At 42.9% G+C, this 21,513-nt stretch overlaps 1 protein-coding gene across 3 annotated transcripts in view; it reads left to right on the top strand.

The window, feature by feature from the left end:
- The first annotated feature begins 1,378 nt into the window (after window positions 1-1,378).
- The window catches only part of ENPP2 (ectonucleotide pyrophosphatase/phosphodiesterase 2), a 57,853-nt gene continuing 37,718 nt past the window's right edge, over window positions 1,379-21,513 (top strand). For 2 of the 3 annotated variants that reach the window (XM_026055687.1, XM_026055688.1), the window contains exons 1-8: window positions 1,379-1,573; window positions 1,876-1,978; window positions 7,838-7,993; window positions 10,171-10,296; window positions 12,309-12,369; window positions 13,513-13,610; window positions 14,277-14,356; window positions 15,564-15,683. In XM_026055687.1, the coding sequence (XP_025911472.1) occupies window positions 1,541-1,573; window positions 1,876-1,978; window positions 7,838-7,993; window positions 10,171-10,296; window positions 12,309-12,369; window positions 13,513-13,610; window positions 14,277-14,356; window positions 15,564-15,683 (777 nt within the window). In that variant the 5' untranslated portion in view covers window positions 1,379-1,540. The remainder of the gene's footprint in view (window positions 1,574-1,875; window positions 1,979-7,837; window positions 7,994-10,170; window positions 10,297-12,308; window positions 12,370-13,512; window positions 13,611-14,276; window positions 14,357-15,563; window positions 15,684-21,513) is intronic. The other variant, XM_026055686.1, reaches the window with a different exon arrangement.

The following is a 21,513-nucleotide window of genomic DNA, read 5'->3' as shown; positions in this document are numbered from 1 at the left end:
TTTTGCTAGAAGAAGACTGCCTTCAGCATGTGACGCAGCCTATAGCTCAGCTGCCTACTTCATTTTCACATCAGCTAGTGGTGAAGTGAAAATTAGGAGACGGGTCTTGACTTTATGCCCTTTCCCTGGCCAGTGCAAAGCAAAGGGATACAGCGTCCTGCAGTAGCTAAGATCTAGCTCTTCTCAGGCTAATTGCATTTCCCGGAGGCTTGCAGTGAAAAGATACAGCTGCACAAAGGAGCCACTTTTTGTTAACAAGCTGCATAAAAAAGGATCAGCTCCTAGCTGAGGGTGGCAGTCTGATAAGATGTGGGTAGCAAACAGCAGTGATTTTTAGCCTCTGCCCTGTAAAGCCACACCGTGGGGAGGACAGATAACTGCAGCAGGTAAAAATGCACTCCTAAAGAAAGCTCAGGATTGTATGCATTTAATACTGCAACATGATTTAAAGAAAATTATACTGGATTTCGTAATGCAAGTACACAATATGGGACAAGTCTCAAAGGAAGCTAAGTTCATTCGTAGGCTTACGAACCTTGACTCTGTCCCTTTAAGTGTAATTGCTAGTAAACACTTCAATGAAAGAAGCTTTCATCAGACAAAGAGGTGAACTACACTGGCAAATAATTTGCCTTGGCAAATAATATTGAAGCCACTGATTCAAACCATAATTCTACTCAGCATTATCCTCTGCTTTGTAAATAGAAGTGCTTATCAGAACAACTGAGCTTTCTGCCGTTGCTGTCAAAACTGGGAAAATGTGGGGCAAAGGGAAGGCGTCATTTCCCTTCCTTCCTCAGATGCTGGGGTTTCGAGCTGCTCGGGTAAAACTGTGTGCAATTACGTCGCTCTGCAGCTTGCACCGTAACAGCAGCGCGGGGGAACAGCGTCCCCGTGCTCTGTGGTTGTCCCCGGGTTAAGAAATTCTGCTCCGCAACCCACGAAGCTTTAGGGGCGGCCTTGACGAACGAGGCTGGTGACGGAGACCACGGAAGCGCGCAGCTGTCCCAAGGTCACGGTGGTGGTGGCGCGCTTGCCCGTGCGCCGAGCCCCCCGCACGGAAACGCTCGCTGGCAACGCGGTGTGACATCCGAGGATGGCGTCAGGGTATTTTCATTTCACAGCCCCAGCGAGCTTCCCCCCCGCTTGCTTCAGCCAGATGGAAACGCATTTGGTTTCTCTTTTAACCATGTTACCTCCTCGAGGAGACTGAAGCAACCATGCACAGCTATTGGCCGCAGCAGCATAAGAAAATCCTGCTTTGCCAGAGGAAACCACATAAAAGCGTGCGTGTGTGTGTGTGTGTGTTTGGGGGGAGGGCGCAGCGAGGGATGATGCCTGGAGCTTCTTGCACTCAGAGCTGCGATTTGCGAGTGAAACATGATGAAATCACCCCCTGGACAAATCACACGAGCCTGTCAACCTCACCAGGTGGGATTAGTTGTAGCCTAATAGCCCGAACTGCAGAGCAAACAGAGCACTGCGCGCCGTATAAAGAAAAAGAGCACACGCTGCAAAGGCTTTTCAAGAATCCTCCAGGATGGCTAAGAGAAGCTGCTTCCAGTTACATCAGGTAGGGCAGGAAAGGAGCATGTTTGCTTTTAGAGGAGGAGTAGCCCGTCTCTCTTGAATAAGTTCCTGCAAAAAGAAGCGTTTCAGCTGCAAAAAGAGATGTTTTATTCATAAACCCCTTCTGGTTTGCGTTGCTCTGAACCAGCGACTCTGTCAGTCCCCGTGCCAGTGCTGGGAGCTGTGGCGCTGGGAGCTCGCTCCACCGCGCAGAGGACCATCTCCACCGTCTGAACAGTAACGCTCTGAACTTGAAACGTCCTGTCTTTTGCTCAGTCTGATCACTTTGCTGTTTTGCTTTTGCAGGTTATATCTTTATTTGCATTTGCCTTTGGAGTAAATGTCTGCATGGGATTTACAACAAATCGGTTTAGGAGATCTGAAGAATGGGATGAGGGCCCAGTCTCAGGTATGGTAACCGACATAAATTGTACATCGCATTACCCTTATGTTATATATGCGGTTAGAAACCGCTCCTACTCCAAAACAGTAGTTTGCTTGTTCCTTTTACCTCTAGGATATAGCGAAGAATAAATAACTCGCCGAGCCTGAGTCTGTTGACCTTTGGGACTCACCTATAGGTCTCCTATTTACTTAAACTTTTGCTCTGTGTGCATGTGACTATGGAGAATCTCGCTTATTTTAGGACTGAGCCCCGTCAGCCTTGCAGAAACCGGGCTCAGCAGCTGTTACACAGCATTCGCGACATTTTGCCCCCTGCGTAGTTTCCTTCTAGACCCCAAAGACACAGGTCGCTTTCGGGGCAGGGGTTTTATTTTGGTGGCTATGGACGCGGTTTCTGCGATCTCGATTAACATGGCCACTCTCAAGGCGCGCCTGGGCGAGAAGCTTTGGGGACCGCTGTGGCTCGCGAGGTCGTGCGGGTTTGCGGAGGGCAGGGGCAGGTGGCCAGCGGTGGCGAGGGAAAGAGCGCGAGTGGCAGGTGCCGGCTTCCCGGCGGGAGCTGCGGGAAGCAGAGGTGCTGGCCGGGAGGCGCGCGCCTTGCTTTCGTCTCCTGCTTTCCTCTTCGGAGCACAGCAGGAGCGTGGCACTGAAGTGACTGCCGTTGGCTTTCTGGGCAGCGTAAGGTTTTGTGAGCTCAGGCATAGTCCAAGTGGAAAAATGTATAAAATGGAAAAGTAGTCTTTTATTATTATTAAGTAGGCTTGACTTGTGCCTCTGTTCCTTCCTTTGGCAGGAGAAAGGAAACCTGTGGTCATTGACTTAGAATTGGTTAAGGTGATAACTGAAATGAAAGGGTTTCATTTAGGATACCTAGCTGTAATGATAGCTTGTGAATTTTCATTAAAAGTCCTTTACTGTGACCTGAGTTTGTTGTGTTCCTGGTAATGAATCCATCCCATCTTTCCCCTGTCTTCTGCAAGAATTGCTGTCTAATCGCAGCCGCAATCAAGGCTGTTGACGACTGAGCAGAGGCATTTTAGGTAACTGAAAAGGTAGTGGCTATTGCTTTTGGCCTGTATATAGCAGTAAAACAAATTTGCTGGAAAAACAAATTTATTTCTATTTCTATCTCCTAGCACATTAACTGTAGAGCAGTTAGGTAACGTGTGTAATAGTGACGTGAAAGATTTGTGTTTCATTTCTTCAACACCAGACTGTCAATTGCTTTGCTTTTGCTGGAGACTGTCAGTGGTTTGGGACAGGGCTGCTCAGTTAATTTTTACAGATGTCCCAAAGGTCTGATACTGAGGACCAGTTGCAGCTCATCAGTGCCAGCTCTGTTGAAGCAACCAGCACGTTGCTCAGTGCCGCAGGGCTGGGAACAGTAGCTGCGTAATGTTTCCAATAGCCGGAGGTTTAGCTCAGCATCCTGGGAGAACAGTAAGAAATAAAGGGTCTCTTGCAAGAAGACAGGAGATGTGGTATTTTGGGCAGTTTAGGGAAAATTTGCTTTGTTGGGATTGGACCAGACCCTGGCATTGAGGTAGTCTAGATCTAGAGTGATCTAGAGTGCAACAATGAGAGACAGAGAAGTAAGGGAGGGTTTTGTCCCTTTTTTAGGCTAGCCTAGGTACTTTTATTTCAGTTAAAAAGTTGGATGTGATAGCTAAGAATAAAATATTATAGCCACACCTGTCTGAAAGAGGAAGGAAACTGTTGTGCTGGAGCATGTGCCTTGCTTTAACAAGACAAAAACACTGTGATCAAAGAACCTGCTTARGCTTTTGTAGTTGCATGACTCCCAGCAGTACTTCATCAGAAGCCCAGTCCCCTGAAATATCCAGAATAAAAGATTGCTGTATATTCTCTTTCAGCTCCACTCTGCCTTGGCTTATATATTTCCAAGTTTCTTGGTGTTTAAAATTAATTGTTTTGTCCTGACAAAAAATTGTCTCTTTAAGAACCATTGCTGTACGTGTCCAATGTCTTATTTCTCCAGGGTTATGCCATGATAATATGCAAATTTCAGTTTTAATCTAGTGTAGAACTCCTTTATGAATCAAAACCAACATGATTTTTGTTCTGAGTCCCTTACACATCCATGTCAAAGTACTACTATAATGGCTAAGAAAGAAAAAAAATCTCTTGTTCTCTTTTTACAGTGTTCTTATCTATATATATATATGCTTTTATACATTTGAGTTGTTTGCTGTTTGTACCCAACAAAAGATTTCATTGAACTAAGTTTGACTTAAACATTCTAGAGCAAGGAAATTAGAGAGCCAAGGCTGCTACTTTTTCATAACTTTGCCTTCTAAGTTATTTGCTGTATGAGTCTTCCAGACTTCTGTTAAGCACTTTCAGAAAAAATGGCCTTAATACTCTCTTGAAGCATATTCCTTGGTCAGGACAGGATGATAGCTTAAATCTCAAAAGGAGTAACATTGAAGTTTTCCTTTTCCTCCTCACTGCACTTTTAAGAATGTCGCTAAAAATGGAATCCAATCTCTCTTGTATTGGTATAGTTAGGGTGTATTTTCACTTTATATGACTTTTCCTTGAAATTTTTTTATTGCAATGGCATTCTGCAGAAAGAAAATGCAAGTTCACAATATGAATATTATTACGTAGCAAAACTGGTGTTCTAGAGTTTTCTAGACATTTGGGTACTTGGTTATTCCATATAGGCTGAAAATGCTAAATTCATACCAGGCAGTCTCCTTCTTGGAAAGACTATGTAAACATGTCTATATAGTGTAGTCCTATGACTGAAATATTACTGGAAGTAAACAGACTTGATCCTTTTTTTTATATTGGAATCAGACCAAGTAATTTGATAGGGTGCTTTCCAAGGTGAATATAACGCATTCGCAGTGGAAGCACGATAACCTCCATGAACTAAATCAGAAAGGCACTATTGCCCCATGTAACTTCTTTAATCTATGACTTATGAGATAAAAAACATCGTCCTTAGATGGTTGTTTTCAGCTTAGTTGGCTGAAAAGAAAGTGTGGGAAAAGATGTGAAAAACTCCAAGTGTTAAATAAGGAGAGAAAGATCTTTATGTTGAGGTCCATCTGCCTGGCTGGGTGGAGGCAGGTCTGATGGCAGGAGCTGTGGAGGAATCCAGCAATTCTGAAAGGGATTTTGAAATTTTGTGAGTTTGTTCCATGCAGGGGCTTCTGTTAATTTGAAATTGTTCACCATGGATGGAGCTCCTGATGATATACTTTCAAGCTATTCTGCATGCACCAGTACCCATGCCATGGCATTGTGCACGACCTGAAAATCATGGTCTGGCTGCAAAGGCAAGGTCAAGTGTAATAAACAATGGAATGGTCTTAATGTATTCAGAGATCAGAGGAGTTAAACCAAGTCCTCTTTGTGTTGCTATATGTAAAGTGTCCTACATTGAGTCAAGAGGTATGACTTGAAAGCGCTAAGGCATTTTGGATAATTTGTCACATCAGTAATAAACTGTAGCTCATGGTTGTCAGAGATGGGAAAAAAATAACTGACTAGGTAGCCAGACAAGCCCTTCTTACATAAAATCRTAACCCTTCTTGCAGTCATAGAAGATGGAGCTGGAGGGACCTTGAACAGCTATCTAGACCTTCTCTATATCCCAAGATATGGACAATTACTTCTAAAGTTCTCCTGACAGGTCTTTGCCTAACCTGTTCTTCAAAATCTCCAGTGTTGGAAATCCTACAACTTCCATGGGCAATTTGTTCTAGTGAAGCCAGATTTTAGCATTTGTTCTTCTGAATGTGTGTTGGCATGTGTTTTTTGACCTAGTGAAATGGTCTCCCTCTCATTTAAAGATTATTAAAGGTAGCATCCCTTTGAAATGAAGGGGCAATGACAATGTTAAGGGATAGATAGTGTACACTAGTATATAATACCTTTTGGCTCCAGATTTGTAACTTATTGCATCTGTGATTCTGATGACAAGATAAACTATGTAGTTTCCAAAGGGATGGTAGTAGAAGAGTTAAATAATGTAGAAATATTCTTCAGCAACAGATTTTCAGGAGCATTTGGTGCGAAGCAGCTGTCATTAAGAATAAGGAGTGAGGCTTCTAGATAAGAAAATCTGAGTATTAGCATACATTGAAACAATTCTAATGTGATTACTTTCTAACATAGCTTCATGGTCTATTTATGTGAGCAAAGAAAGTAATGGTCCATGAGTTGCCTGAATAGATACACTGCCGTTAGCTCCTTGGAATTCCAGATGGCCGAAATATTGATGATTCATTAAAGGCGTGCTTGCAGGGTATGTAACTACAGAGTAAAACTTAATTGCGAACATGCCACTGCTACTTGCTACAAGCATTACTGACTTGACTTAAAATCACACAAAAGCAAGGCCTCCCTTGCTCAACACAGGTGCCTACTGTTACCTTTTCCAGCAGTCATATGCATATGCCTTGCCACTGTCATGATCCATGACTGTAACCATGGCATGTTTTCTTTCCATTATCTTCCTGTAGGGTTAATTTTTTGCCAGGTTAACTCCCTGAACTGGCTTACGCTGCTGTCTGACCAGTGCCAGTGCCACTGCATGGCAAGTGGGTGAACAGGAGGACTGGAGTTCAGAGCTGGGAGATCAACTAAATCAGCTTTAACTGCAATGTCACCTCCCAACTCCCCCTCCATCTTCCTTTCCATATCCTCTCACAGTGTTGGGATAATGTCATCTTATTTAGGAAGAGACTATTCCTCAGTTTATGCAGAGACTAAACTTTCAGCTATGCAAAAGAGCAGGAAAATATGTATATATGGAAAAGGACCAGAATAAGTGTTTCCCAAAAGTACCATTGCATCAGTTCTCTTAAAACTGTATTGCTAATTGTGGTGAGGTTTGCCAAAACCAAAACCAAAACCAAAATGTGGTTTAAATGAAAACAAACCCCAAGAAAATTTCAAAGTCTTAATTTTAATAGGTCTCTCAAGGAACAAAAGACATTGTGAAATTTTCCTTGGAATACCTCTATTTCTAAAGAGTAACATGCATTTGGTTCAGTCTATTTCATAAAACATCATTATCCTTAGAGAGCAGCAAACATTTTTTCTGCTTTATATAAGCTGCCCTGTAGCTCTGATAGGATAGATGTATAAAATATCAAAGTTTTGAGAAAGGAGCAGGGAAGCACACATCAGCTCTGACAACAAGGAACTTTACTAATAGATTATTGAAGTCTGATGGTTTTCATGGTTTTAGACTGGCAGTCCTCCGTTTAGTTATAGGCATCAAATACATTGATTTCTCATAAACCTCTGTGTCATTGTTTAAATTTTATAATTTAATGCTCTGTAGAAGCCCACCCAAAAGCCTTGCCCTATGTCTCCATTAATTTATAGAGCATCTTACAGTTTTCTTTCACGCTTGATGTTGATTTGGCGCCTTCCAGTATAGCAAACCAAGTGGTGCTGACTGCACGTAGATTAATTGCAGCCCTTTCCTAAGCGAACTGCCCAGCCAGCCATGAAAACGTCCCTCGGTTTCTGCAAAGGCCTGCTTCTGAGCAGTAGCTGCAGCTCCTGCAGCTGGGCCTGGGAGACTTCAATACATTTCTGCTAATGATCTCTTGATTATTGCAGAGGTAAAGCCAGGTCTGTCTCCTTGCAGTACATTATCCAGCATGCTGCTTTCCCCCTTTTTCCAAAAAGAGCAGCCTTTTTGGAATTTATTAGATTTTTTTTTTTTTTGCTTTTGCAAACAAACCTTCTCCTCTTCCTTCTGCCCTCCCTTCACCTAACAAGGCGGCTGAGGTCTCGCTCATCAGGGTGGCTCCCAGTCGAGCAGTCGCGTCGCTGCCGGCCTGACGGATGTTGCTCTGTTTCTTGTTCCACACAGTCCTGTCAGATTCCCCCTGGATCAGTACCTCTGGCTCCTGCAAAAACAGATGCTTTGAACTTCAAGAGGCAGAGCCTCCTGGCTGCCGCTGTGACAACCTGTGCAAGAGCTACAACAGCTGCTGCTTCGACTTTGATGATCTGTGCTTAAAGACAGGTACGATGGGGCTCCTGCCGGGCGCCGCCGACGCCTGGCTTATGCGAGCGGCCTGGACCTGCCGCTATAAGCCAGCGCACCCTGCCGTAACCCGCGTCCCTGCCTCGCCTCTCCCGGCAGGCTCGCCCAGCCCAGCGCGCAGCCCGCCTTTCCTTGCCAGGAGCGGGAGGGACGTGCACCCACCGCCCCTCGCGGCCAGGCTTTGGCCAGCTCCACCAAGGGTTTGCGGGCAGAAGAAGGCAGCCTACTCCTCGTAGCAGCTCCCACCCGAAAAGCAGATCTTCTGATGCTCCTTAGAAACAGCCATCAGCGTTCAGGCACCCGCTTCCCCTCCAGGTTAGAATGAAAATGGCCATCGTAAACCCTGGACGCTGGTCTGCCAGTGTCAGCCATTGTTTTCTCTCCCAAGCGAAAAACTTGATATTTGGGCAATTAATGCTCATTTGTGGATTGTGTGTTGTGGTTGTTCACATAAGCGCCTCTGAAGTGGTGAGCGTTTCAGCTGTGTGGGTCCTCTCGAAGGGAGCTGCAGGTGATAGACTGAGCTTGTTACCATCACTCCGGACTCTTACTTCCAGATGTCAGGATACATATAACACACTGGTAAAAACGTTCAGCCTCAACTCACTGGACCCTGGGGAATGGAAGTACAGTACTGAGTTCATTTTCCTTTTTTTTTTTTTTATGACTCATAGGCAAGGACAACTTCAAAGAGAGCCATGAGTTATGTTTTATTTCTTAACATACTGCATTTAAGTTATTAGTTGTACCCATCTCCTTGAATGTTTGTACAGTGGTCAGAGTTGACACAGGTGCCCTCTACTTTTGCTGTTAAACTTTTTCTTGCTTTATCAAAGAATTACACTTACTAAACAGCCAGAAAAGAAGTCTGATGATTAAAAATGTAATTGCCCTGTGGATGTGCCGTGTTTGAGAGTCCTGACTTCCTCAGTTCTATATATAATCATATCATTTCAATAGCTTGGTACCGAAAAGTTATGAGCTAATCCGGTATGAAAAACTGGTTTGGTTCTAGGTCAAGAGGTTCTGAATTTTAGGCTGATGCTGTTTTGCCCTGGGTATAAATGGCTACAAGGTGTGAGGCTCTGAAGCCTTTCAGCACAATAGAAAATGTTTGCTACAAAAGGAGAGTTTTTTGGTTCCTCAGCCTCCTGTCCACAGTGTACCATATCCACATAGCTGTATGGATACCTGTGTAGCTCTTAGAACTATTGTGTAAATTATTGTATACTCCCATAGGCACTTATTAAGATAGCTATCACTTTTACAGTTTGTAAATATTATATATTTATAGAAAAAAGCTCCACAGTAAGGAGAAGGTTGCAGGGGGAGGTACAAAGAACTGCTCTAGTGTGCTTTTTGCTGGGTGCATGTTGTCTAAAGCGATCTTTAAAGTTTCCTGTTGCTTGGGCCAGGACTTATGGAAAACCATACACTTACACCCTCAGGACTGATTCTTAAGTCTAGCAATGTGGTACCCATGAGAGAATGCCTTAATTTAGACAGACCCTTAGATCCTGACTTCATTTGCAAGATGAGAAAGGCTGGAGTATTTTACAGCTGTTGTGCCATGATTTTCCTTGGAAAGCAGTTCTTGTTCTCATAATTTTTTGCGGTTGGTACTGAAACTCACCCAATGAGGTATTAGAAAGTGCCTTCTGCCTTTGTGCACATGGAACTGATAGGAGTAAAGCACCAATTTGCATGCCATATAGCCCCTTCTCAACTTTCTCCATTTTCCATTCATTGAACTCTCTAATAATTAGGAGAAAAAGAATAAAGTACCCAAGAAACACCAGTATTCTTAGTTTATGCTCCAGGCCCCTCCACTTATCTTTCAGGAGTCTTTCTTATCTTATTTCTTCCACCAGTTACATCTTTGCTGGCATTCAGTTTGTAAAAAGTTTGGAATACCAACACCTGGGGGTTGAAAGCACTTGTGTGTGGATGGAGGACCCTTCTTGCATCTGCAGGACACAAGGCTCCTTTTTGTTTATGGTCAACATACCTCCTTCAGAGGTCTTGAATTCACTAAAACAGGGCCATAAACTTTAGATCCAACTTTAACGACTAGAGTGTTGTCATTACAGCTTGAGTGAGTACTTTTTTGTTTTGATTATAATCTCTCATTCTTGCTTACCCTGTGAATATTTTAGCTCGGGGCTGGGAATGTACCAAAGATCGCTGTGGAGAAACCAGGAATGATGACAATGCCTGTCACTGCTCTGAAGACTGCTTAAGTAGAGGAGATTGTTGTACTAATTACCAAGTCGTTTGCAAAGGTAGGTCTTTGGTCTTTCCAACCATGATAGAAGGCAGCCCTATGGGTAAAAAGTATTCTTCTAAAGGAGAAACCCTTTCCTTATTTTGTTCTGATTTTTGGGAGGAGGGAAGAAGAATATGTGGAGAACTGTATTTATAAGTTTTTTCAACACTAGAAGAGCTGGATACTTCTAATTCGCCAACAGTAGAAGGACATTGTATTTGCCTGCAGAAATACTGGTGGGAAGAGAATAGAGGTGGGTGGACAAAGAGGAGTTTAAAGGAGAAAGAACACAAAGATGTTTAGATACACTTGTCTGCATCACAGAGAGAGAAGAGATATCTGGGGTCTTGAGTGTTACTAGATATGTTATCTCTGTCTCAAAGGCCTCTCCCCACCCCTGCCACAAAAGCTTCTTCCCAAATGACTTGGCCCAAAACCTGAATGCTTTGTTTCTTGTGGGGCAGGAGTTGTGTGAATACAAGGGCTGTAACTCCCAGATGGGTGGCATCGAGTGTGGCATAGGCTCCAGGTGTCATGGTAGGGGTGGCTGTGCCACCTTCCAGACATACCACGGCCACAATATGGCCTGCCTGCACAGTGTGGTGGATGGGCTGTGAAAGCTTAATTTTCATCCTCTACCCTGATTTTTTTGAAACATGTCCTGCCTTGCATAATGCGTCTTCCAGTTCTTAGTAATAAGCCTTATATACTCTCACTTTTGGATTTCAGCTAGTTCTTAGTTTTTTCATTTATTCACTTTAATGGTGGAGGGAATAAGGTTTGAAATTTTGTCTTCCACACCTCTGTTGGCCAGCTGCATAAGTTCAGAAAGTGGTAATAGTCCAGATCCATGTACTGGAATCGGGCTTTTCTTCTTTACTTGAGTTTTGCTGTTGGGAATCAAAATGAAATATGCATCTTGCAGCAAGTCCCAACAGACTGAATTCTTCCCCTCTCCAAAGAAACCCAAGGCTGAGACTGCTTAAATACTGGTATAGTTCTCAGTTCCTGCCTTTTTTGTATGCTCCCTCTTACAAGGGTCAAGACAGAGGAATTTACATGTCTCCTGCTTTAATGTACATAACCTTTGTTTGATTGGTTAATAACAAATGATCTCAATGACCCTGGCAGTCTGTCAGGAATAAACCTTATGTGAGAACAGTATTTCCTCTTTATTCATGCCTTTGCCTATCTAAGGATAGTGTTTTTTTGCTTGGAAGTCTTCCCTCCACCTCCTGTCATGGTCAATTAGAATTGCTACAGGACACATTTCCTGAAGCTCTTTTCTATGGTGCTTTCTGTTTTGCCTTTTTAATTGAACTGCAATTCCTTTAATAGTGCCAGGTTCAGGAAGTGAGCCTCATTAGCTAATAATTTGCTTTTCAGTTGACCTGTGAAAGTGCGGGTCATTATCCGCTCTATAGTCAGCATTCAGTAGCAAAAAGATTACTCAAATAGTTGATTACATAACATAATTTAGCTCTGAAAGAGTATTAATGCTTTTGTAGCTGTGTCTGAGTCTCACCTGATCCTTCCATGAGCTGATCAGCTCTCTAAACCAGCTGGAAACTATTTAGGGTTGTTTTTCTTCCCCAGACTGAGTTTTGTCTTGTGATTTTAGCCAGCTGAATGAGCTCATGGAGACATCAGAGCTGGTGGGAAGGAGGGTAGGAATTCACGGCCAGAAGTAGCACTGCCCTTTTTGACAGATCAAAAATAAAAATAAAATAAAAATAAGATGACCATTGTGTCTAAAGCTTTACCACTGTCTTCTGCAATCAAAAGGATACCTTTAACTCCATTTTTAAGACCTACTTCTAGCAGTGCTAGTCTGGATGTTCTTGTTGAATAGAATATAATCAGGTCAGTTGTTCAGCTTCGTACAAGAGACCTCATCGTTATTCATAGGAAGTTTGACAAGTTGGTCCATTAACTGGAGCTAGACTTTATTTTTTTTTGAAATCTTCTGTAAAACCTGTAGCCATGTCCACAGATTTTCTTAAAACTCTGATGTGATTTTCCTGATAGGGGAAACCCACTGGGTAGATGATGACTGTGAAGAAATAAAGACTCCTGAATGTCCAGCAGGGTAAGTGTTTTGCATGCAACCTCAAAGAAAATTTAACAAGGCCAATGGTCCATGCTCTGCCCTGGGCCTTTGAACGCTGGATTTCTTTGCTGGCCTTGCAGTTCCTTCGCTGAACGGCTGTGGGTTCGTTGCTGTCCTGTGTTTCACTGTCTCTAAAATTGGGTTTATAATATTGTAACTCATTTCCCTTTGAACTTCTGGATGAGTAGTGGTGTATGATAGGTGGGCTGGAACTCTCATCGTTTGATCACCTGCTGATCAGTTTGCCTGCCTCACTTCTCTGTGTGGCGAAGATAACCAAACTCCCTTAAGTCAGTGGAAATGTTTTCTCATTTCAATAAAATTCAGGTTGAGCCACGTGTGAACACGTTTCAGGTCCCTCCCCCCCCCTTTTTTAGTACTATTTTCCTGAGTGAGGGGGGGTGAGGTACTCAAGCATGTGAATAACTTGAAGAATGCAAGTATTTTTGAAACCAGTTTGCTTGCTGTTATGCTTGACGTTAAGCACCCACTAAGGYGCTGTGCTGTGCCGCAGCTCAGACTGTGCGGTGAGGAGGCCAGGTCAGAGGAGGCAGGAGCACCAGCCTCGCCAGTGACTCCAACAACAGCTTACCCATCAGTGGGCAACTAATAGCAAATGTCCAAGTGTGTTCTGGACACATCTATGCCTGACTGGGCTCAACTCTTCGTAGAAGTAGTAATGAAAGTGTAATAAAATAATATGGAGTACTGTCATCTTTAATATGTGAGAACGGGCTTTGCCCCCATAAAGCAGATGTGAAATACCACATGGACTTGTAAGGAGTGAAGACCAGGTGTCATGAGACATAAGGTTTTTAAAAACAAACTGTGTGCTAGGTTGAGTACTCACGCTTACTATTCTTTTTTCCTCCATCTCCTCTGTAAGTACTTGCCTTTATTGGCTGTATGCTTTTAGCTGCTCAAGGACGATGTCTTTTTTTTGGAGCTCAGCCTCTTGACTGACCGCAGTAGTTTATGTTGGTTGGTTATGTAAGCAAAAAATTATAGACATATAACACTTGCAGTATCTGTACTTTAAATTTTCAGGGGTCTCAATAGGCATGTGGAAATAAAAAGTCATTTTGAAATGCTGCCTTACAGTCCTCCTGGTTTTGCTTTTAGCTTTGTTCGTCCTCCTTTGATCATCTTCTCTGTTGATGGTTTCCGTGCATCATATATGAAGAAAGGGAACAAGGTCATGCCCAATATTGAAAAACTGAGTAAGTACATCTGCTTTGTTACAATGAACAAAAGACAATCTCTTGCGGTCCAGTTGTTTTCTTTGTTTACTGAGGAACGGAAGTCAGCATGGTGCTGGCTGGTAGAAGGGCTGGGCCAAATGCAGGGCCCTTCTGACTCAAAGGTCCGACAACGGTTAAATCTTTTTTTCCATGAAAGTGGAATAGATGGTTTAGATGGTTTTCTTTGGTTTAGATGGTATCTGCTGGTGGCTTGAAGCTCCCTGGCTAAAGCAGTGCAGGGCAATCAAGGAGTGGGCAGAGAGCTGCTTCTTATCTTGTCACTTAAAATTAGTCTGTATTTTCTCCTGCTGTTTTACTTAATAACAAGATACTTCTAATGACTGTGGATCTGGAAGGAGGCTGACACAAAAGAGATAACTGTCTATGGAAATCTAGCTGGTTTCATAGTCCTGTGGCTGCATTATTATTTTAGTTGGGTTTTGTGAAGTGCAAAGAGTGTGCGAGTGCACTGTCCTGCGGGAAGGTTGACCACTGTTATAGTGCAGAACGTTCATTTGAATCAGTTAAAATTTAACCCGTTTCTGCAGTTTGCTTCTGCAGGAAGCAAATGACATCTTTTATTTTTGTTTTCTGTGTATGCTGGCTTCACTTCCTAATGTTTGCATTTGCTATTGACTTTTTCAGGATCTTGTGGAACACATTCTCCTTATATGAGACCTGTATACCCTACAAAAACCTTCCCCAACTTGTACACCCTTGCCACTGTAAGTCTCTGTGAAGGATTTTTTTTTTTTTTTTGATGATAAAATGTTGCACTTCACTAGAAATGTGGGTTGTGGGAGGCAAGATTTTTTTATTAAAGCTGCTTGGCTGTCCATCCTTTTCTGCTTTCAGTTAGGTTAAGTATTCTCCTGAACGTTCTGAAGTTCTCAGATAAAGCGTATCTCACCATTATGCACTGTGTTACAGCTTTCCTGTGCTTTCTTATGCCTGCTTTTGCTGTTATTTGTACTGCTGTGTAATTATAGGTCACAGTTTTTGCCGGGGGGGGGGAAAGAAATGCTACCACCAGAATACAACCAGCAGTTGTTCATTCACTGGAGGAACTGACTTAACAGCTGACTTCACAATTTACAGCTGCTGAGTGTGTCTGGATGCCGCGCTGGCTCTGCTATAAAATGAAGTGTCACCTCCGTACCCTGGTGGCGATGCTGGCGGCCAGTCTGTCCCCACTGGGGCTGCGAGACACTCCTGCATGGCAGCGACGGTGCCCCTGAAGCTGGGCCAGGGGGCTCCCACCCTTCCCGACCTGCAGCCGCCTTTTTTTCCCTTCTTTTTTCTGTAGGCTGCAGCCTTTGCACAAGTGTTAACTGGGAAGAGAAAGGAGGAATGGAAAAATAAATAGCTGGGGATGGGAGTGGGCTGAGAGACAGGGAGGAGAGAAGAAACCTCTTAAATCACCTTTACTGCTGGGGAAATTGTGATGTGAAGCCATGGCTCTGGGTGATTTGCCTCAGTTTCTTCTTGAGAATAATACTTATCTCACAGAGGCACAGGTGAAGATAAAACATTATAAAATGGAAAAGCTAAGTGTTACTCTTGCCACCAAAGAATGAATTACTGTTTCCAGAAAGGGTATTCATGAAGAGGAACTGAAAGTTCAAATCAATCTTCTTTTTATAAATTTTTGCTTACTTTAGATGGCCCCGAACTAACTTTTATCCAGTGTGAAAATACTTTAAAGTATCCAGTAACAGGAGTTTTTGTGCTTTTTAACACAATTCAATCATCTCCTACTGCTTTAATTACTACAGTCAGTTTTAAATGTGCTTATCTTAAAATGAAAATCTTTTCTGGCTTGCAGTTAAAAGGATACCCATTTTAAAATAATTTAGTGTATTTGTGGATAGCTATGGAGAACTGGATTTGTGTGTGTTAGGGTTTTACTAATTAATCTACTTCTGCACAAAGGGACTCTATCCTGAATCACACGGAATCGTTGGCAATTCGATGTATGACCCAGTGTTTGATGCCAGCTTCAATCTTCGAGGGCGAGAGAAATTCAATCACAGATGGTGGGGAGGTCAACCAGTAAGTTTCAGATTCCCTCCTCCTCCCTCCCTCCTTCCTCCCCTCCCCCTGGGCTGTGGAACACAGCCAATAATAATAATTAAAAAAATACATCTGTGAACAATTTGTACCTAATCTCCCCACGGTGGGCCCGGTGTCTATCATTTTAATGTAACATTTTGAGTTGGCTTTTGCTTTTCAGAATAATAAAACCATTGATTATGGAACGGTGCTTGTGTTGATAAGTATAAATTAGATGTGGCTAGGAAAAAACCCTCACTTTAGGCAGCAGTTTAACACAAATTACTATATTTTCGTCACCATGGCATAATGTTTCCTTTTCATTAAGGATTTCTCAGGTTTTCGTCCTAGTAATGTTTTTGTGGCAGTTGGAGTATTAATGTTCTGTCAGAGTAGCGTGGCACAACTTCATAATTATTATTTGTTAAGTCTACAAGTGATTGCTGTTACCTGACTTGCTGCAGAGGCTGTAGAAGTTTGTGAATTAATTTCTGCTTTGAACACGGCAGCAATGGTTGAACTAGGCACTGTCTCATAGACTGGTATTGAATTAGTTGTTTCTCTGTCCTTGAATCCTTACTCTGGGCAAGCAAATGGTCTCCTTCAATGTGTCCTGCACTGCTGAGGTCCCCTAAGGTCCCCCTAAGTCAGTCCCCTTGCTTCTGCTGCACTTTCTCCTGTTGGTGCATGCTGTGGTGGCTTCATTTAAACTGCCAGTGAAAGTGGGTTTAAATTAAACTAACAGATTTTACATGCCAAGTTGCATGACTGTGTCAGTGAACTGATTGTTTGGGTAACTACAATCTGTACTGGAGAGTTGTTTAAAAACGCCCCAACCAAATAACCCTACAAGACGGGTGATGGATGTGGGGGGGATCAGGAAGGGATTGGGAATGCCATAAATTGTCAGAGCTGTTCTCTAGGATGGTCATGTGTCAGCCCCCAAACTCTAAGATAGGATTATCCCAAGAGACTAAAGGGAGTTACCTGGATGGTTTGGGGGCTTATCAAATTAGTGTGTATTATTTGTGAGTGATTTTAGTCTGCAACAAATGCAAATCAAGACAATTTAGAGCTTCAGACAGATGCGTGACCGGCACGTGTATCTGGCTGTAGCTGAGCCAAGATGAGATATTTGTTCTCTTGTAAAGTTTGTCAGCATAATAGTGAGTGTAGTCACTCCCTTGCCCAACTGTGACCTTGGTTAGCTTTTAGCATGGCTTTTCTGGACAGGACAGGGTGAAGAATTGTGCCTTGCTGTCCTGGTAGATGTGAGCAAAGGAGAGGCAGGATGGAGGACACATGCAATGGAAGAGCAGCAGCAGGTAACCCTTTCATCTGTCTCAGGTTCAGCCACAGCAGCCACAGGTCCTTACAAGCCAACCCGTTTTGCTGCAGTCAAACATCGAGCTCGTAGGCAATATTGTGACTCAGCTGCTGTGTGACAACTTCTTAAGCAGCTGTAATTTAATTAAGCATTGCTAATTTCATTGTGCATCTTACCTTAATCAAAATTAGGTAGGAGTTAGTTCCTCTGTTGGGGGAAATTTTAAACCACAATATTTTTGAAGTACCACATATCTCTCTAAAAATATTGCATCACCTACTCTGTTGAGTAGGGAATATTGGATAATTCCTGCACCCACCCATTAGAAACACCTGTATTGTTCCAGAGCATAGAAGTTGCGATGGATTGTGAACAGGGGTCATGAAAAATGTCAGTGGAGAAGAGCTGAGGGAAGCTGTGCACCAGTGGATCAGCACAGGCCGAATGAGATTCTCAGAGGATAGTGGAAAGTGTTGCGTACACAAGTATGGATGAAAAAATAAAACAGCTGATCTGGAGAAGTGTTAAAAAGAAAATATAATAAGCTAGAAACATCTTTGGAGAATTGGAAACAAATGCATAGAGGAAGGACAATAATTCAGGCCCAGATGCTTACAAACTTGCAGGGAAACCTGTGGGTTTGGCAAATCTGATAGAGTTGATGTAGTGGCTGGGTAGGAAGAAGGTAGCTCTGTTGCAGAAATATTGACGTAAATGATCCTCCTTCTGCCTATGGAAGATCTGCACATTTGGCACAATTTCACTAGCAAAGTGAAGAAAAAGTGAAGATGAGCTATTAAAACTCAGAGGACAGGTTTTGATGAGGAAGAAAACCTCTCTGTCTGTATGGTTGAGGCACATTCCCAATCCAAGTCCTTTTAATAATTTTCTCTAAATATCACATTGATGTAGATTAACAAAGATAGCTGAGTAGTCAAAGATGAGAGAGTAAAATTGGGGGGGGGGGAAGGGAAATCTTGTCTAGTATTTTACAGGAAAATTTATTTAGATGGCTTCTTTTATGTCGTGGGTCTCAAACTGGAGTACTTGGACAACTTTGGAGTGGTACTTGGTTAGGAATTGTAACCTAAAACTGCCTACTTTCCCCAGGAAAGCAATAAAAATGTCTAGGATCCCCAGCCTCGTATAATGGCTGAAACTGGCTGGAGGAGAATGTCGTTTAATGGTGATCATTTCTGAAATACTTGCCTGCTCATGGAAACTGGTCTGTTGTATAACTCTTTGTTAACTTTTTTTTTTTAATTACTTGTTCTCATAGTCAGCATCTTTCTGGGAAACATCCAGAATACCATGTGACATCAGTAGGATTTGGCAGATGAGTAGCTGAGTGTTTCCACATCAGGAGTTATGAGAAATTAATTTTAAGAGCATTAAGAAAAGGAGGAGGGGGGAGAAGGTAGTTTGGAAGTGTTTCAAGGCATTCTAACTCCTCAGCGTCTCAGCGTGACCTCCTGAGACCTAGTTTTCTGGCTTAGTACATAAAATACCTTGTTTTTTAAAACAAAAGTGTTTGACAGTAAACACCTGCATAACCACTCATCATCATTATTTTTCTGCAGCCTCTCACCGCTCTATTTTTCATGACACTGAGACTCTGTTTACTCCATGTAAATTTAAGCACTTAAGTGAACTGCCTAAATTAGGCCCCCAGCTGCCTTAGCAGTAGTTTTCCATCTCTTTCCATTTGTGGCATCTTAAATATTTTCCAATGAGTAATTTGGTGTAGTGAGCTTAAGCTTACTGGTGATATGTTGCTTTTCTTAATGACCTTTCATGATCCTTAGAAATAATCCGTTGACCCTCCTGAGGTCAGAAGGTGGCAGGTATAAAACTGCTATTCAGTAGTCAGTGGAGACAGAGAGGCCCCCTCAGAAGGCAGCGCCGCTGGGGTCTGAATTTGCCTCGGAAGACTCTTCTCTTTCAGAAATATCTTACACTACTGAGGGTTGTTTAGGGCATCTTTTATGAAGCTTTACATTACTAGCCATTTTAAGTGAAAATAACCCTTCAAAAGGGCTCAGCTTGAGATGTGGAGCTGAGCCTTAAAAAAGGGACATCACGTTCCTAAGCAAGTGACTTATGTCACGGCATGTCATAAAGCTGTTTTTATAGTCTGTAGACACTGGGCATCATTGCTACACATCTTAACTGTATATTTCTGATGCTTATCTAAATTTCAAATTCCATATCAAAGCTATTGTTGGCATAAAAACAATCATTTTGCTCTTCAATTAATTTGAATTTTGTTGGTTTGGACTGTCTAAGGGTTACAGAAGGGACTTGATTTTCGTTGTTCTTGCCTGGCCAACCTCAGTGTTGAGGTGGTAGTTACAGCTGAGGAGGAGGAAGGGCTCTCTGGAGAGCTGCCATCCGCCTTTTCATCCTGAGCTCTTGTCCTGAGCCATCATGTTTTGCCATTACTTTGTCGCCAGAAGAAGGGGGAAGGTGGTTGGGGGAAGAAGAGAGGTCTGTCTATAAGTTTTGGATCTTGAGAAGTGTTTTTTTTCCCTGGCTTGAACCATGTAAAAGAAACAAGGCCCTTTGATTCTGTCTAGTTAATTAATTAAGAAGCTTCTTGCACCAAAATCTTCTGTTTGGGCAAGAGAGCAACGCTGAGGTGCTCAAAGCTGTCAGTCCCTTTACGTCTTGTTAAAGGGGTAAGGAGGGTGGAAGCGGCCGCTGTGCGCTTTACCTTGTTGGCCGGACAAATGCAAGCGGCGCAGGAGCGTTGCATTCGGTGCACCCCAGCGTTAACCCTGCCCGCTTGTACACCCCTGCCCGGTCCTGTACACCTCTGTTTACCGGAGAAACGCTGCCATTTCCCCCTCCCCACCTTTCTCTGGGCGCGACGGGGATTTCCTGCTCGAGCATTCCCTCTCCTTGGCCGCAGCTGGTGTGTGCCTAACCTCTGCTCCTGACAGCAATTTCCTCCGCTGGCCGGCGAGCGGGGAGAGCGTTTGCACAGCTCTCCCCCGGGGCCGGCCCTCCCGGCAGCCCTGACCTGAGACGCGCCGCTGCCCGGTCTCTCCTAGCGCGACAAGCACCGGGCAGCCTTTGCAAAACTCCTGGGGCTGCTTTCTTCACGGAAGATTAAAAGTAGAGAGACACAGCACTTTTTGTGCATATTGTCACCATTTGACAGCTATCTTGGTTGATTTTTCTCTGTAAAAGCTGTGTGCAAACGCGTCTTGTTTAGGAGTCGGAACTAGAGAGGGAGAACTTGGGACGTCCACGTTCCCTATGGCATGGCCACACAGTGTTGCTTAGCCTGTGTGTTTCTATCCATTAACAAAGGAGAAGAGCTATAGTCATGCATGGAGGATATAAAAGTTATAACAATTCAAATTAGAGGATATGTTTGGTATGCACATAGCAAATCACATATCTTATTTCTTGGGACATTTGCCAGTGTACTAGAGTTGAATCTGTGGTTCCATAATTTAACAGATTTTTCTACATTGGAAAAGTTAGGTATTCTCTAATCCCTATGATGTGATGTGAATACAGTTTAGTTTCTTTGAATTTTTTATTTCTCTTACTCTCTTCTCTGCTTAAGCAAATTCATTCAGAAATATAGCCTTTATATAGTTTGCAAGATGATAAAGTCTTGTCCCATATGCAAAACAGAGATGCACAGCTGACATAGTTAAAAAGCTAACTATAAAATTCCAACATATTAACAGTTAAATCCAATTTATTTACATATGGCAAATAAATTACATAAGCTCACAAATGGTACTGACCTTGCAATGCCAAACACAGCAAACTTTATGGTAAGTGACCTGAACAGATGTGACCAGCCACGGAGGCTAGTATAACACATTACATTTACATGCGCAGTGCTGGAACATCTAGGATTAATTAACTTGAAGATTGTGACTTTAACCAGCAGAGAGGGAATGGAACAATAACTCTTACTCCCTTCTTAATTTCTGTTGTTCTGGATGGATAAGACTGAGAGGGCATCAGCTACATCTTCCTTTTCTCTCCTACCCTGATTGACAGTATGTTAGCCCAGGAGAGACATGACTTGTGTCGTGTCTTGCAAGACAATGAATTTAATTTAAAGACTGTGAGAGATGTTCACTCGTGGCTTAGCTGCCATGCTTTTCTTCTGGAGTTATTATCCTATAGCTGAGGACAGTAGGGAAACTTAGGTGCTCACATCACCTACTCCAGCTGACAGTCTTTTGTCTAATTTCGCTGAAGTGGTAAAAGGTCTGGATAATGAAGCAGAACATCTGAGACTGCTGCTGCTGGATTCACGAGAGATAACTGTCACAGCTCTAAAACACACTGGGCATTTGGTTTAAAGTGTATTTAATGTGGATAGAAATGTCTGACCTGGAGGACTGCTGTTGCTTCTCTGCATGCGTTAAGATGTCTCTGCAAATGTTTAGTTATGGGTAGTGTCTTTAGGTATGATGTTGAATTGTGCTGAATTTTCTCATTTTGGTTTTAAATAAACCAAGCTCCTCTCTC

Source organism: Apteryx rowi, unplaced genomic scaffold, assembly GCF_003343035.1.
Source record: "Apteryx rowi isolate R43461 unplaced genomic scaffold, aptRow1 scaffold_125, whole genome shotgun sequence".
Lineage (NCBI taxonomy): Eukaryota > Metazoa > Chordata > Aves > Apterygiformes > Apterygidae > Apteryx > Apteryx rowi.
The sequence above is the reverse complement of the archived record's forward strand: the minus strand, read 5'-3'. Positions and strand labels throughout refer to the sequence as shown.